At 46.9% G+C, this 17,802-nt stretch overlaps 1 protein-coding gene and 1 long non-coding RNA gene across 3 annotated transcripts in view; one reads left to right on the top strand and one right to left on the bottom strand.

Annotated features, from left to right (window-relative positions):
• LOC140846568 (uncharacterized) overlaps positions 1-6,388 on the bottom strand; it is a 34,468-nt gene extending 28,080 nt beyond the window's left edge. The window contains exons 1-2 of the long non-coding RNA XR_012125789.1: positions 6,171-6,388; positions 4,673-4,735 (exon numbers count right to left, since the gene is read on the bottom strand). This is a non-coding gene — a long non-coding RNA (uncharacterized lncRNA). The remainder of the gene's footprint in view (positions 1-4,672; positions 4,736-6,170) is intronic.
• The window catches only part of RNFT2 (ring finger protein, transmembrane 2), a 57,002-nt gene extending 39,245 nt beyond the window's left edge, over positions 1-17,757 (top strand). For both annotated transcript variants that reach the window (XM_073223437.1, XM_017660891.3), the window contains 4 exons: positions 8,895-9,044; positions 10,372-10,437; positions 10,571-10,672; positions 14,888-17,757. In XM_073223437.1, the coding sequence (XP_073079538.1) occupies positions 8,895-9,044; positions 10,372-10,437; positions 10,571-10,672; positions 14,888-15,022 (453 nt within the window). In that variant the 3' untranslated portion in view covers positions 15,023-17,757. The remainder of the gene's footprint in view (positions 1-8,894; positions 9,045-10,371; positions 10,438-10,570; positions 10,673-14,887) is intronic.
• The last annotated feature ends 45 nt before the right edge of the window (positions 17,758-17,802 follow it).

The following is a 17,802-nucleotide window of genomic DNA, read 5'->3' on the forward strand; positions in this document are numbered from 1 at the left end:
AAGTATTGAAGACCCCAAAGAGATTTTATTAACATGGATTATAACTATCCACATTCACTGTAATATAAATTAAAACTGAAACCTTAAAAAAATTCTATTTAATTTAAAACAGTAATCAACCCATTACATACTAACATAAGTAACATATTAATAAAACAATTTTAAAATTATTAATTTAATTACTGAGAAAAAAGGTACTTCTTTACATTTTTATATATTTTTTAAATGTCTTGCTTAATAGAAGATTCTTACATTATCATATTTATTACAGATAGCATTCCACGTAGCCCCAAGAAAAAGTCCACTGTACACTTGTTGGAGAGCAACAATATCAAATAATGTCTTAGAATTATTATGAAAATAGTTTTGACTTCATAGACCCCTTGAAAGGGTCCTGGACTGCACTCTGAGAATGCTGGCTCACTGGGGTGCTCACAGTAGCCCTGTGTGGTAGGCACTATCAAGGTCACATGTCATCCCTCAAAGCAGAACAGATTTTGGGACGTGGGCCCTGGAAACTCAGAGGAGGAGTGGCAAAGTAAGATGGGGGAGGAAAACCAGCCTGAACAGAGGTGAATAGGACCACGGCACGTGCAGGGAGCCTCTGTAGTGCCTGTGGCTCCAGTGTAGACAGCACCAGGCTGAGAGGGTTTGGTAAGCCATTCAGGGTTGGTCCTGAGGGCAATGGGGAGCCATTAGAACCCTAAGCAGAAGGCTGCAGTCATCCGGTTGTTCTCTGAAGGACATTTTGGGAGAAGGCACAGCACTCTCTCGCTCTCTCACGGCAACATGCTGGCTTTTAAGCACAGGGTCTTGTAGTGCTAACCAGCCTTAGGCCAGCCTTAAGAAGTGTGGGCAAACATTGACAATGGCCCACACATCAGACCCACCCAGGAGGCCTTGCCTACAGAACAGTCAGCACCCAGCATGGCTCTGACTTCTCTCTCTTTAGCTCCTTACTCCAAAATGAGCTTCCTTTAGCTGGCAAGTAGTAGTAATAATATTAATAGCCAACATTTAATATTTTGGAATGTCATAACTTGTTTTAAGCTCTTCACGTGTGTTACTTATTTTGCTGATGAGAAGATTCATGAAGTGCCTTGGAAACCAGCCTGCCTGGGCTCAAATTTTGTCTCTGTCACCTACCAGCTATGTGACCTTGAGCAAGTGACTTACTATCTCTGTGCCTCAGTTTATTCTTCTGTGAAATGGGGATAATTATAGCTCCTATCTCCTGGGTTGTTGTTAGGACTAAATGAATTAATACGAAGTGCTTAGAACAGCATCTGGCAAGTAATAAGCTCTCATTATATATAGTTGTTATTATTAACATCACAACATCTTGAGGGACATATCATTATCTCTAGTTAATACATGAGGGCGTTGAGGCCCACTTATTCATTCAGCAGTGTGTATTAAGCACCCTGTTTGGTGCCAAGCACTGCTCTAGTTCTGCAGATAGAAATGCTAGTGCCAAAAAGACACAGAGCCCTTGTATTTTGGGAGCTTAACAAAACAATCTAGACTGTTTGGGGGTGATTGCAATGAAGAAAATTAAAGCAGAATACAGAGGATGACAGGGAGAAGCGGAGAAGGAGGGCAGGGGTGCTGTTTTATATTCATTGTTCAGTGAGCCTTCCTGATAAGATGGCATTTGTCTCAGATGCAAGGGCGTGAGCCAGGCAGATATCAGGAGGAAGAATGCTCCAAGGAGAGGGAAAAACAAGTGCAAAGGCCCTGGGGTAGGACTGTGCTTGGCTTTTTCTGAGAAACAGACCCCATCAGACATGTGGGCAGAGAGCAGGCCTTACAAGATCTGGAAGACATGTCAACGGTTTTAAATGTCATTCTGAATGAGATAGAAGACTTTCACAGTTTCCAGTCCAGGGATGATGGGATCTGCCTTGTATTTTGAAAAGCTCACTTTGGATACTGTATGAAGAATAAACCATAGGGAGCAAGGACAGACGCAGGGGTCAGTTCGGGGGCTGTCTCCAACAGGATTTGTAGATAGAGTGGATGTTCATTATGAGAGAGAGGGGAATCAAGATGACTGCAGGGCTTTGAGCACAGGGAACGGTAGTACCTTGCCAAAGGTGTACAGCTAAAAGCAGGTAGAGCCAGGATATGAACCCAGCCACTGGAAGAGAACAGAAGACCTACATTCAAACCACAGGTCAGCTGCTTGTCAGCAGTCTGAGTCAGCTCGGGCCGCCATAACAAAATACCACAGACTTGGGGGCTTAAACAACAGACATTTCTTTCTTACAATTCTGGAGGCTGGAAGCCTAAGATCAAGGTGCCTGCCGATTCAGTTCCTGTTCCTGGCTGGCAGATGGCTGTCTTCTCACTGCGTCCTCACATGGCAGAAAGAGAAAGAGAGAGCTCTCTTGTTCTCTTCTCCTAAGGGCACTGATCCCACTCATGAGCAGTCATAGCCTACTTACCTCCCAAAGGCCCCACCTCCTTGTACCATCACCCTGGGGGTTAGGGCTTCAGCACATGGTTTGTGTTGGGATACAAGTCAGTTCATAGCACAGCTGAGTAGCCTTAGGTAAGGGCTTTGGTTCTTTTTTCTTTTTCTGGCTTCAAACAACAACCATTTTATTATTGCTCGTGGTTCCATGGGTCAGGAGTTCCATCAGGACACACTGGTCTCCATGTGATGTCTGCTGGGGTGGGACCGTCCCAGATGGCTTCTTCACTCACAGATCTAATGCCTTGGCTGAAATGGCTGGAACGACATGCCCACGGTCCTGTACCTGGGACCTCAGTTCTCACTATTGGCTGTGCTCCTTGCTCCCCGACTGTGGGGTCTCAGAGCCAATCTCTCCCCTTGCAGCGTGGGCTTCCTGCAGCATAGCAGCTGCCAAGAGGAAGACAGTGAGCGCTGCCGGGTCTCTTAAAGCCTGGACTTGCATTTCTGCCTCATTCCTTAGTTCTTTTGAACATGATGGTTCTTATCTCTAAAAGAAGTTGATGGTGATAATGCCCACCTCCTCAGATATCATGAGGTTCATGACTAGCTCCTCTCATGTACTTCCTGGGTACCTGTACTTTAGGTTCATTGGCTCATTTAATCCTCCCCATCACCCTGGTGCGTTGGAGCCAGATCACACTGGCTTGCAGGAGCCAATGGTTAAATTTTCATGAAACTTACGAGCAGACATTAAACCCTAGGTAGCTTGAAATAGGCCTGTGGGGGTGTTTACACCACAGTAATTGGCAAACACACAAATCAGAGCCTTTTTGTTGTTGCTTTACAGCAAGCTGGTTTGCCAGCACACTAAAGACAGATACATAGAGACAGATATTCAACCCCACTTACAGATGAAGAAACTGAGGCTCAAAGAGGTTAAATTAGTCTAAAATCAACCAATGTAGTAGATGGCAGATCTGACCTCAGAGCCCCAAATCCTATGCCCTTAAATGCTGTGCTGTCTTGCTTCTGTAGATGAGAAAATGTGGATCGAAGAGATTTGTAAGCAGGCACAGCTGTATAAATATTATTAATTTTGATGCAGAAAAAAATCTTTCACCAATCTGTCCACTCTTTACACATTTATGCTGCTAACAACTGGCTATGTCTCCCTTCCCTCCCCAACTCTTGAAATCATCTTTCCCACATAGGTGCTTTCTTCTCAGAAATTCTCCTTCTCTGCTCATGTCTTCCTCTTCTCAGCACCCTGCTTTCCCTCAGTTAACGCCCCCCCACCCAGAGGCAGCCCTCTGTCGTTCCCTTGTTTCCCATTTCACTTTGTGTCGCACCCCCATCCTAGCAGTCAGGACGTCAGAATAGAAACCGCCCTCCCGCCCTAATCCCAGCGGAGAGCCCTCCTCGCCCAGTCCTGCAGTGGTTGCTATGGGCTCCCCCTTCACGGGTGGCAGGGAGGCCAGACGGCTCATAAGCTAATCACTTCCCCTTGTTCTCTGACTCCCCAGAGAAACCATACATCCCATTTGGTGGTCGTCAGAAATAACAGTTAAGAAACGTGGAATTATAAAACTGCTTAATTAGAGAGAGATGGTTTCCCTGGGATATGCCCAGTTTTCCCCGGTGTTTTTATCTCCTTCTCCAAGTGGCCCACCCACTGGCAGCTAATTGCTACCTTTAGCATGGTGCCACAAAGGCACAAATTCCTTTATTTTATTTCCTGTGACTTCGGTGCTTGCTTACAAAGGGAAGTTTTCTCTTGGATGTTTCAATTCTTCTCCATCAGCAAACTCTAGAAGTTAGCATGAGTAATGAGGGTGGAACCGTTAGCTTCAGAGAGCCCCCATTATTAAATGAGCATCTACTATCTGCTAGATGCTAGGGATACAACCTGGAGCCAAATGATTTTCATGCTATGGGGCTCAGGGTTGAGTGGGAGAGACAGACACTCTATTTTTAAAATATTGTCGGAAGTGCTCTGAAAGGGTAGTTTAGAGGGTATAACAGGAGCACCTACTTTAAGGAGTTGGGGAAGTCATTTCATAGACACTTCTAGCTGAGACCTAGAAGATGAACAGGGGCTAGCTCGGCAAAGAGTTGGGGACCAGTATTCCATCTGCAGAGGAAGAGCTTGGTCTACAAGGTGAGGTTACTATCAAAAGGGCCAAGAAGCTGGTCCCTGAGCCTGCTCTGAAATTGTAAGGATGTATTTGGAGTCTCCATCATGTCTTGACTTACCTAGGTTCTGACGTACACCCGGGTCGGCAAACCACCGGCCACAAATCAAATATGTTCCAACACCTGTTTTTGTAAATAAAGTGTTATTGAAATGCAGCCTTGCCCGTTTGTTTACCATTCATTGCCCTTGGCTGATTTGTGCTGCAAAAGCTGAGGGGAATGGTTGTGACAGAGACTGTATGACTTGCAAAGCCAAAGTTTTCACTATCTAGCCTTTTGCAGCAAAAGGGCTAGACCCTCTCAGTAGGCAAGGGGGAAGCTTAGGGTCTAGACTAGAGGACCAATCCACAGCTGGTGGAGCCTGGAAACTGGGGATCCAAGGTCAGTGATCAAGGCCAAATAAAAGCAGCAATACTGAGGTAGGAGGTGACAGGGTCTGAACCAGGCCGGCTGGTTCCTGAGGATGCATAATTAACCACCAAGCCAGTCTGGTTGTGCAAGATTAGCCTGAAAGGGGACAGCGGGGTCTGTCCCCAGAGTCAGCCAGATGCCAGCATGCAGGAGTTCCCAGGATTACAGGGGCATAGGACCTTTTATGAGGTGGTCATGTCCCCAGCCCCTGGAGGCCAGGTGGACAGAGCAGGAGGCCACCACCAAGATGGTATGGGGCCATTGACCATCCTTTCCACACCTCTGGGCTTCTGGAACACCTTCCCCCCTCATCCTTCCCACATTTCCTTCACCATCATGCCTCCTACTTATACATTAAGATAGTGCTTCTCAAACTTGAATGTGCATACAGATCACTTGGGAACCTTATTAAACTGCAGATTCTGATGCAGCAGGTCTGGGTGAGGCCTGAGATTCTGCATTGCTAATAAGCTCCCAGGTGATGCTGACACTGTTGGTCCAGAGACCCCACTTTGGGTAACAAGGCTTTTAAGATTAATTCATATACTTTCTCTTAGAAGACTTACCTCCCCTCCCCCAACTCCCACCCCTTGCCTCAATTCTGAGGCCCCCTTGTGCTCCCCTCTAGCAGAGTTCTGCCCCACCGTATCGTAGTAATCTGCCTAGTATCTGTCTTCCTCATCAGGAGGGGACATATGGGCGTCCAGTACATATGGGTGTCTGGTACATAGTGGGTGTCCAGTAATGGAAGGAAGGGAGGGAAAGAGGGCAAGAAGGAAGAAAGGAAAGGAGAGTTCTCTGAATTCAAGGAGTGACAAAAGCAAGTTAAGGTTGAAAGTTGGGAGAAACTGGGCTTTTGGTCCAGAATGACATGGAATATGAAATAGTTTAGAGACCCTGAGTGAGAGCAATTGAGCACAGTAAGGGAAGAAGAGGGTAGTTGAAGTTGGATGTTTCAGGAAAACAAAGCTCACAAACGGTGTTCTGCAGAGCCTGGGGCCTGCTGCCAGGACGTGGACGGAGCTGGGCAGCCCTACCTGTCCACTGAGCTGCTACACCGTTGCTCTATGTACCATCCCACCACTGGCATGTAAAATGAACATGGAGGCCATTTCCAACATCCCAGCTCCCCAGACAGCTCACTTACCCACAGGCTCCAGAGGGACACCAGTATTTCTTTCCAGAGGATATTTCCAGGAGGCAGAGACTGGTGGGAGTCCTGGGGGTGCTGGTAGAGGGCCCCATGGAAAACGATGACCTCACACAGGGAGTCACAAAGGTCAGGCATTGGGGTGAGGGGATGACTGGATCACCCTTCTTGGTCCTTAGCAAATGTAGGCACATCTGCTGCAAGGGTTCCCCTTCCAAGTGATTTGTACTCAGCCTATCAAAATGGAATAGCACAAGACGGGTATAAAATCTCTATCCGCATCCCGTACATCATCCACTGATGGATGCACAACATGTTTTCATTACACTTTTCCCCCTCTAATTTAAATATATCACATTCTCAGTACAAAAAAGTTGGAAAAGGCAAAGACACAAAGAAAATGAGTGTTTCTGCATTCGGTATCTTTTCCACTTGGAACTGTCATATGAGCATTTCCCTGAGTCAATAGATATTCTTTGCCAGGATGATTTCTCTTTTAACTTTTTATTTTGAAACAATTTTAGACTAAAAAAGTTGCAAAAATAGTACAGAAAGCTCCCATATACCCTTCACCCAGATTCCCCTAACATTAACATCTAATATGACCACAGCACAATTAGCAAAGCCAGGAAATTAAAGTCAATACAGTTATTATTAACTAAACTACAGACCTTAGCAGATTTTGCCAGTTGTCCCAGAAACTTTTCTAGTCTAGGATCAAGTCCAAGATCCCATATTGCATTTATTTGTCAGTCTCCTTAATCCTCTCCAATCTGACAATTCCTTGTTTTTTTTTCTTTTGTCTTTTGTGATCTTGACGCTTTTGAAGAGTGCTGGCCAGTTATTTTGTAGAATGTCCTCCAGTTTGGATTCGTTTCTTGTTTTCTCATGATTCAACTGAGGTTATGCGTTTTCGACCAGAATACCACAGAAATGATCCTGGGTCCTGTCCAGGGCACAACAGGGGGGTTCAGGCTGTCAGTGTGACTTACTGAAGTGGAAGTGTGTATTGACCTTGATCACTTGGTTAACATGGTTTATGCTGGGTTTCTTCACTCTAAAGTCTCTACTTTTCATGATAATATTTTAATGGCTATATGATTTTCCATTTTAGACTCTACCATAATCATCCCTTCTTTTTGTACACGTAATTTGTTACTTGTTTCTGTTTGTACTGTTACAAAGAATGCTGCAGTGACCTAAAATGGGCACATCTTAGCACACATCCCTGATTATTTTGTTAGGGTAAATATCTAGGCACAGAATTGCAGGACCAAATACTATTCACCTTTTTGAGACTATACGTGCCTGGGGGAGGGTTTTTCACTTGTTTCTATATTTGTTTATTTGTCGTAATCAGCTTTATTGAGGTATAATTTAAATACAGTGAAATGCACAGGTTTGAAGCATATATTTCAATGAGTTTTGGTAAATGTATACCCATGTGACCACCATCCCAACCGCAATATAAAATACTTCTATCACGCCCCCAAATTCCTTGATACCCCTTGTAGCACGTCCACCCCTGGCAACCACTGATCTGATTTCTATCACTAATAGGTTAGTGTTACCTATTCTAGGTCTTCATCTAAATCATAATTATACATTATATGCTCTTTTATAAGTGTCTCCTCTGATTGGACATAATGTCTGTGGGGTCATCCATGTTTTGCACATTAGTCACATTTTTAGTGTTGAGTAGTGTCCTGTTGTGTAACTGTACCACAGTTTGTTTATCCAGTCTCCCATTGACCGACATTTGGGCTGTTCCCAGTTTGGGGATATTATGTATAAAACTGCTGTGAACATTTGCATACAAATAGACATGTTTTCATTTCTCTTGGGTACACAGGAATAGAGTCACTGGGTCACAAGTAGGCATGTGGTTACATTTATTAGACATGACAGGGTGGGGTTATTTTCATCTCCATTTTACACCACAGGGCCACAGAAAGCTTGAGGGACTTGTCCAAGGGCAGAGGAAAGGAAATAGAATTTGTTGAGCATTGCTCCATGCTGGGCACAATGCTAGATGCTTTTCCTGTTTACCTCTTAATCTTCACAGCAACCCTGTAAGGTAGGAAGTGTGATTCCCATTCTGTAGATGAGGAAACTGAGGCTCACAACACACAGCAAGATAAGATTCAAACCCAGGCCAGTCAGAGTTCCTGAGTCCAGGTTCTTCTACCAGATATTATCCTGCCTCCTTAGAGACAGGAGGTGGGGTAGCTGGGAAGAAGAACACATATCTCCCTGCCTCCACCTCTTGGCCTACCCTTGCCTGCATCCTGCGGTCCCCATGTCCTGAAGGCAGTCACCTGGGATGCCTGGGTCAGCCCTCTAGAGACAAGGGCGATCTATATGCGGGGCCAGCGCCTGTGCCCCCACATCTGGCTTTGAGCCCTCAAAGCCACAGTAGGCACCAGGGAGTGACCCACACTCCAGTCCTGTACCAAAGGTGTCTAGTTTCTCCCTCCCTGAAATACGATCCTTGGAGCTTTCACCTTTGGGGCTGGTGGGCAGTGGGTGAAGGCAGCAGGCAGGGGCCATGTCTCCCTGGCCATATCGAGGCCCATTAGGAGGGAGCCTGAGTGCTTTCCAAAGCTGATTAATGGCCTGCCTGTGACCTGGAATGTCATTACTGCCTGGGCTGGGGGCCCCCCGGCTTGTCCTTTGGGTCTTTACTGCTAATAATAATTGATGCTTTCTATGTGGCTGCAGGGAAAGTTCTATCTGGTCATCGAGGAGTTGAGCCAGCTGTTCCGATCACTTGTCCCCATCCAGCTGTGGTATAAATACATCATGGGCGATGACTCCTCCAACAGCTACTTCCTGGGTGGGGTCCTGATCGTCCTCTACAGCCTCTGCAAGGTAAGGGGGACCTGGGCCTGAAGGGCTGGCCTACGCAAGACCCATTCACTAGCCGGGCCTGTGGGGCAAGTGGGGAGCCTGGAATAACACCCTGATCTCTTTTTTCTTAATTGAGATAAAATTCGTGCAACACATTAACCGCTACGCATCTTAGAGTGAACCATTCAGTGGCGTTTAGCAGATTCACAGTGTCATGCCACCACCACCTCTGTCTTCAAGGCATTTTTCATCAACCCAAAAAGAAACCCTGTGCCCATTAAGCAGTCAAGCCTGAGTCCTCCACCCTCCCCACCCCCAGCCCCTGACAACCACTAGTCTGCGTCCTGTCTCTTGGTTTACCTGTTCTGCACGTCTCATATCAGTGGGCTCATGCAGCTCTGTGGCCTTTTGTGACTGGCTTCTTTCACTCCCTTTATGTTTCTGAGGCTCATCCACATTGTAGCAATGGGTCAGTACCTCATTCCTTTTCGTGGTTAAATCCATTCTAATTTATTGCCCATAAAGCTCATCATATATGCTGTTTCTCAACCGCCCTTCCAGAGACACACCATTATTGCTTTTGTATTATATAATACCAGAAATTGAGGTTCAGAGAGAAGCAGCTTGCCCAGGGTCACTCAGCTAGAGATGGCAGAATGGGCATCAAACCCAGGCAGTCTGCCTCCAAAGCCTGGAGCCCTTAGCCCGCAGACCACAGACCACACTGCCACTGAATTTGTTTTCTGTTCCTCTTTAAATTGCACACTGCCCACTCTGCGAATCACTATGCAGTGCTTGTCTTTTCAGCATTAGTACACATCAGCTTCATTCCCTTTAACAATAAATACATCCTCCTCTTTCTTTTTCCTTCTCTATTACTGGTTTTAGAGACTCCCGGGGAAACGCATGTGTTCTGTCCTTTCCTTCTGCCAACAGGACTAGCCAGGCAATCCACACAGCATCAGCCTTTGGGGCTTACCTGGCCTGCTGATTCTGACCGACTGGCAGTGACTGGCTAGAGTGGAGGATTATCAGGCCCTGGCTGGGCTCAGAAGAAGAGTGCTAGTGCTGTGATTGATTAGCAATGCCTGTTCTGGGCTTGGAAGGGGGCAGATTCAGTATACATGCCATATATTTGCTGTCCTGGTCCAGGTAGCAGGAGAGACTGCTGATAGAAGGCAGCAACACAAATGCCAAGCAAAATGGTGGGAATGAGGGAGTTTCAAGTGGGAAGAAGTGCCTGACAATGTTCTGGGTCAGAGATGAGGGGTCCGTGGCAGGTGTTCAGGAGAGAGATCCTGAACAACCTTTGGATACTTTTTCAGCCATCTCCTCCTTCTCCTTTCAGTCATTTGACATCTGTGGCCGTGTGGGTGGAGTTAGGAAAGCCCTGAAGCTTCTCTGCACCTCTCAGGTGAGTTGGCTTCAGACAGTCCCTGCGGAAGTCACAGGAAACAGGAGCAAGAAGCAGATCTTGCGGTGGTTCTGAGGGTATCACTCCAGTGAGAGTCCAGAGCTATGTTTATGTCTCCTCCTCCCTCAAACAGAATTACGGGGTCCGGGCCACTGGGCAGCAGTGCACAGAAGCTGGCGATATCTGTGCCATCTGCCAGGCCGAGTTCCGGGAGCCTCTGATCCTTATGTGCCAGGTGAGCAGGGCTGGGCAGGGCCATCAGAGACTGAGGCTGGGGGACTGCAGGGCCCTGCCCCATGCCGAAGTCCCAGGTGCCTGTCCCGTGGCCAAACCTCAGGGCTCTGGGATGGGTCTTTGGGAACAGTGTGGTCAAGACTGGAGTCAGTCAGACTCAGGTTCAAATTTCAGCTTTGCCTCTTACTAGCTGGGTGGCCTTGGACAGGTTTCTCCATCTCATTGGTAAAATGTAGAGAGTGAAGACTTCAGTATGGTGTAGTGTCCGAATATCCTGAGTGTGAATCCTAGCGGCACTCTGGACCCTGGGTAGGTCACTCCATCTCCTTGAGTCTTGGTTTTTCTCATGTATAAAATGGGTATCATAATGATACCTACTTCATAGAAATATTATTATGATTAAATGAGATCATCTGTGATCTCAAAAATAAGTTTGAATTACTCAGCCATAAAAGCTGCTCTTATTATAATTATCATTATAATTATTATTACCATTTGTTTTCATTATTAGCCATGGGTGACCAGCCTATAGCCATAACTACTGGTTACTCCCTTTTCATTGCCTAAATGTATCTCTCCTCTTCTTCCGACATCAGGAGCTAAGATGTCAATTCAGCAAATGTGTATGAGTCAAAGCATCCTATCAGATACTGGGGAGGGGAAGCAGAGGACACATAGACCCTGTCCCCTCCTCTGGAAGCTCATGCTCTCCTTGGGGAGACAGACACATGCATAAATAACTATGAAAGAAGGCTGCTGGTGATAAGTGCCATGTAAGAGAGATTCATGTAGTATCCCCAGGGACCAGGACAGAGAGCAATGAGTTTCAAGTGGGAAGGCTTTTTGGAGAAGGCATGGCCTGCAGACTAGAAGGAATGAGAGAACATATGCCCCCCACTTCACCCACCTTCCAGGGGTAAGAGGTCAGGAGGTGAGGTCCTTTTTTGGCTTTGGCAAAATTTCTTATCCTTTTTCTATGTGAGGCTTCTAAGAGGTTTATTTTTCATTTTATTTATCTTTAATTTGATGATATCCAAATATGAACTAAATGGAGGTTAGTCCCTAGTAATGTGTCAGCGTGGTCGTCTGAGCTTTGACAAATATACTACGGCAGTGCAAGATGTATTAAGGGAAACTGAATCCCATGGTGGGTATACAAGCCTTTCTGTACTATCTTTGCGACTCTGCCATAAGTCTAAAATTATCTAACATTAAAGTTCATTTTGAGAATTATACCAAAAGGAAAGTGGTGACAGACCTCCTACTCTTGTGCCGGATCCCCAATCCCAGAATTACCCACACAGGCCACCACTGTTGCCAGCCTCCTTTACAACTTCCCAGAAATGCTTTGTAGAATTTAAACACACACACATACACACACACACGAGCATGTTTTTTTCAAGAAGACATATGTTTTAGCCTATTCCACATAAGTAGAATTCCACATCTTTCCTTTTTGACTCAGAACTCTGTCTTAAGAGATTGCTCTTTATTTGATCATCCCATTTTATGGATAGACCACGGTTTGTTTAACCATTCCCCTGTGGATGGACATTTAGTACCTTATAATAATCTCTCATTATCACAAATATGGCTGTCATGGGAGCTCAGAAATAGGAGGATGTGTAGCACCTATCTGGGCCCATTGTGTTGATTACATGTGTTCACTCAAGTGAAACATTTAGAACTATGCCTGGTACCTGGTCAGCAAGGATTAGCTCTTATTGGCACACATTCCATTTCACGCCATGTGCAAGGTCTTGGTAGGATAAATTCCTAGTGGTGGAATTACTAGGTCAGAGGACAGACAGTTCTGACAGATATTGCTAAATTGCCTTCCATAAAGAGTGTATCCATTTATACTCCCAGTGCGGAGTGTGACACGACCTCACGCTCCCTCCCTCACCAACACACTGTTATCAAGCTTTTTTGAGTCTTGCCAATCTGACAGGTGGCAACACTATCTCAAGGCAGTTTTAATTTGCATTTCCCTAATTATGAGCTTAGTTGAGTATCTTCTCATATGCTTCAGAGATGTGTATTTCCTTCTCAGTAGCAATTATTTGAGCATGATGTCAAAGTGAAAGTCTTTCTTCTTCTTCCTTTCTGGCAATCTCTCCAAACCTTGGTCCATTTGTTTTTCTCCCATTCTTCCCACAGCTGGATTAGAATTTTTGGAAGGGGTTGGACAAGATACCACTGTCTAAGATCTAGGAAGGAATAGCCACACCATTGCGGTGGTTGAGGCCCACAAACTTGGCCAGGCCTAGCACATGTTTCAGTCTTGATCTGCTGCTCTGAGCTAGGCTTGGAATGGCAGAGATGACTTCCACAAGTGGAATGGCCTCATTAATTCCTAACGTAACGAATGAATGAGCAAATGAATGGATAAGTCAAGTGTTTCTTCCTCAGTAAAGGCTTCTCTGCCCCTGCTTCCCCAGATGAGCCAGCTCTGTGGTCTCACAGATCCCTGTGTTCTTCCGTCCTAGCACGTATCCCAGTTGGCAGCTAGTTAATTGGGCAACTAGTTGTGTAAGGTCTGTCTCCTTTTTGCCAAATTATAAGCAACTTGAGAGTGATGATGATGTCTGTCTTCTTTAGCAGCAGAGTCATAGGACTGACTTGGTAAATATTGGATGGATGGATGGAATAGATGGATCGATGGGATGGATGAATGGATAGATGGGAGGGGGTGTATGGGTAGATGAGATGGGAAGGAAGGAAGGAAGGGAAGGAGGGAGGGAGGGAGGAGGGAAGGGGAGGGGGGTAGACAGATGGGATGGGATGGGATGGATGAATGGAATGAGGGATGGATGAGATGAGGGGTGGACGGGATGGATGGGTGGTTGGTGGGTTGTATGGAAAGATGGATAGATGGTTGGGATGAGATGGATAGTGGCCAGATGGAGGGATGGGTGAATGAGTGCAAAGGTGGGTGGATAGAGGGACAAGTGTAGGGGTAACTAGGTGGATGGGCAAATGGATGGACAGATGGGTGGGTGAATAGGTGGGTAGGTGGGGCAATGGATGGATAATTGCATAGATGGACGGATCAATGGATAGATGAACAGGACAGATGCATGAATGGATGGACAAAGAGCACACCGAGGCTCAAGAACATCCTATCTCCCCTTCAAAGGTCATCCAACTAAGCTCAGTGTGTCACTCACCCCCACCTCCACCCCACTCCCCAGAACCAGAGCCTGGAAAGCAGTTTGTCAATGGAGCAAGTGAAGCCAACTCTGAGTGTGCTCCGAGGTTAGACGTCTCTTCTCAGAGCACACTTGCCAAGTTAGTCGTTTAGCAAGTATTTATGGCATGCCTCCTGCCAGGCTGCAGGGGTCGGGGAAAGGGCATTTTGAACACAAGGTCAGAAACTTACCTAAAGGACTTCTTGCCAGAGAGAAGGGTTAGAGTGTGATTAGAAAACTGCCCTGCAGTTCTTGGTCATGAGTTCTTGTTTTTAGTGTTGATGATATAAAGGAAAGAGGTCAAGAGAATGGTGACTCCTAGTGATTTTGTGTTTCCAGAAGCCTCTCACTTGATGCTTTATGGGTCTTATCTATTTCCGTTCTCACAGACACCTTGTGAGGGAATTAGTGACCCTGTTCTATAGAGGGGATGGGTTCAGCAAGGTGAAAGGGTGGACTTGCCTCAGACTGTGCCACTCCTTGGTAGCAGAGCCATGATTCCAATCCAGAGCCTCTGATTCTAGAGGTCACCTAACAATCCTTACACCCCCGACATTGATTCTGACCTCATCTCCTCCCAGCTACCACCCCCAGCTCAGCGACCCTCTCCTTGCTGTTGCTCCAGCACAACAGATACACTCCTGCCTCAGAGCCTTTGCACATGATGTTCCCTCTGCATGGAACACTCTTTTCCCAAATATTATCAGGGCTAAGTCTTCACCCTCCCTCAAGTCTTGCCCAAAAAACATCAGTATGTCAGTGGAGTGGCCTGGTCACCCTGTTTAACATCACAGTGCTCCTGGCCGCTCCCTGTGCCTCCTCCCCTGTTTCTCATCTTAGCATTTGCCACAGACATACTCTGCATTTTGAGATTCATTTTGTCTCCCCAACTAGAGTGCAAGCTCCTTGAGGGCAGAAAGTGTCTATTTTGTTTGCTGCTCTGTCCCTGCTCCCAGGACCAAGGCAGGCATGCAGGAGGCGCTCGATCAAGTGTCCCCAGTCATACTGATTGCTGTCCCCCGCAGCACGTGTTCTGTGAGGAGTGCCTCTGCCTCTGGCTGGATCGGGAGCGCACCTGTCCCCTCTGCCGTGCAGTTGCTGTGGACACCCTGCGCAGCTGGAAGGATGGGGCCACGTCGGCACACTTCCAGGTCTATTAGGGCTAAAGAATGAGGACTCGAAGCTCCCAGGCACAGCCAGGGAAATGATATACTGGGTCCAGCTTTGGGGACTTCCTGGAAGCAGGCCTCCTGCCTTTCTCCACATCTTCCCCCAAAGCCAGGCCCCATCCTCCCCACCTTCACTCTCCTCTTTTCTGTGGCATGGTGTGTGCATCCTTCCCTGACACACGGGGAAGCCTCCAACCCAAACTTGGTCTCCGCCCAGGTAGGTCTTCCGCCACCCCAAGTTAAGGGATCAGTAATAGCCAAGGCCCACTGTTGTGACTGTAACTCATGGTGACCTGGAACCCTGTGCTGCAGCCTGGGATGGGGCCTTGAGATCACTGCCTCCCCCAACACGGCCCAGGGCTGCAGGTTAGAATCACTGTGAAGTATTTCCCAAGTACAAATGCTGGGCCCCACCTTATACCTGCAATAGCTGTCTACCACTTAGTGTGAGCCAGACACGGCATTGAATATCCTGCTGAGATGACCTCCTGGGATCCTCACGGCAGCCCTACCTGGTGGAGATACTGTCATTTCCTACATGTTGCAGATGAGGAAACTGCAGCACAGAACTCCATGTGGTTACTCTTCCAGGGTCACGCAGCTAGCAGTGGTGGACCGAGTTTCCAACCATGGCCTCTCTGGCTTCAGAACCCATGCTCTTACCATGCTGCCCCCTGCTCCTACAGTGCAGGCATGGGCCCACAGACATGGTTCTCTAAAAGCACAAGAGGTGATTTTGATGCCCCTCAGTGGCCCACATGCAAAGCATGCTTAGTTTGGACTGCCTGGACAATGCTAACAGTGAACACAAACTCTAGAAATCTAGTTGTGGCTAGGTCCACAGAAAGACTTGGTCCTCAAAATTGCTGTTTTGCTGGGCTCTGTCTGGGGTGCTCAGTCACATTTGGGTACCAAGAAAGGCCAGCTTTGGTCCAGATGCAGAAATCACTGGGTCCCCACACCCATCTTTAGTTCTCTCCTTCACCTTCTGTTCTAGTCCTCTCCCTCACTTAGGTCTCAGCTTGTTAATGGCTTCTCTGAACATCACCTTCTTCCCCGGTGGCCTTCAGATCAAAGGGGACAATCCACGTTGTGGATTTTTCCACAAGCTGCGGTGGTGGCCTAGAGCGCAGTAGCAATCAGCGTTTCTGTAGTCTCTATACCAGAGCTGTGAATGTCTAGCAGAACAGCCTCTCTACCTGTGAGACCCTCCCTGCTTGGAAATCTGGGAGTAGATGGCACAGGTGACCACTTAGAAGCCGCTGGAATCTTGCATGCCCTACCCCTCTCCTAGGTCTGTTCTTATTGTCAACCTCAGCACAACAGGCTAGCACCAACGCATTTCAGGGAAAGCCATCTTTGCGGCTAGTGAGCAGAATAGCACAACAGCCCCCGGAGACTCCATGGGGGCCTTGCTGCCACCTCGCTCTCAGCCACTGTTAACATGCCTGCTCCATCCCCAGTAGCTTCAGGGCATTTGCCCCTGTGTGCTGTCAAGCCAGGACCTTTTCCTTTGCCTGACTTCCTGAGCTCTTTCCTGGTACCCAACAAGACCTGCCTTCCAGGGCAGCATGGCACCTTTCAAGCTCTATTACTATGGCAATGGCCACAATGTTCGAATCCCCTTTGCCTGAATAGTCGAATCAAGTTGGAAGGGGACATGGAGGGAAATGAGGCCAGGTGGATGCAGTTGCTCTATTCCCCTCGCTTTGAGGAAGAACCAAAGGGAAGCAACAGGAATTTCTGCAACTGGTTTTTATCAGAAAGATCACCCTGTCCGCAGATGCCATCAAAGAGGCATGAGAAATTGGAGCTGGAGAAGACTCACTACAGAGCCACGTGTCACAGGGCAGACAGAGCAGTCTGTTGAGAGTCAAGCCCGGAATTCTGATTCCAAACTCTGCATGACTTTGGGAAGTCACTTCACCTCCCTGTAGCCATCTCCACAGTGACAAAACCTAGTATATTATCTACTGGAACCAGGGAAGCTAACAATGTAGATGACTGGTGAACATGCCATTCATTTTGTCAATTGCACTCATGCTGTCAAAAGTAAAATTTCTCTAACATTTCTAGTGAGCCCTGCCTCTAACACTATAAAAAACATCACATGTGAGGGACACTTAGGGGCAGGCAGCATGATTTTAGTTTAAGATTTTATCTATTCATTCTCTCTGAGAGAAAGTCCCACCGGAGGTTTTCTTTTGGGTGGGAAGATTTAACTTCTACTCTAAGGAGGAACAGTGGTCAGTGCAGAATTTTGCAAACATCAGTCTACATGTGTTCCCTAACACGAGTGTAAAAGCAGCCGAGAGTCACCATTGGAAAGGAAGAACGCTGCCATTCTCCTTTAGCCACCTGGGCTCTGCAGCTCTTTTCACAGGGGATCAGTCGAGTATCCTACTCTTGATATCTTATGATTCTCTGACTGAAAATTCCATGAAGTCCTTAGAAATGGAGCTCTTAATGTAAAAGAGTTTGAGCATAAATGTGAGAGAATAAAAAGGCGAGCTTTGGACCTGGATGTAACCTTCCTAAGGGGAGAATGTGAGAGACATCGGGAGTCATCCAGGCTGCTCGGATCTGGATTTGCAAAGAGGAAATGTAAAGTAAGTCTTGGAATCTTTTAGGACTTTTGCTCTGGGCTATGCAGAGCCACCTTTGGTGTTTTTAATGTTCCCTAAGTTCCCTTCTGCCAATAAATGTCATCTAATGACAAAATTTATGTTCGTGGTCTTGAGTCTCCCTTTGCTTCATGAAGCCAGGAGGAC

This window comes from Manis javanica, chromosome 15 (genome assembly GCF_040802235.1).
Source record: "Manis javanica isolate MJ-LG chromosome 15, MJ_LKY, whole genome shotgun sequence".
Classification (NCBI taxonomy): domain Eukaryota; kingdom Metazoa; phylum Chordata; class Mammalia; order Pholidota; family Manidae; genus Manis; species Manis javanica.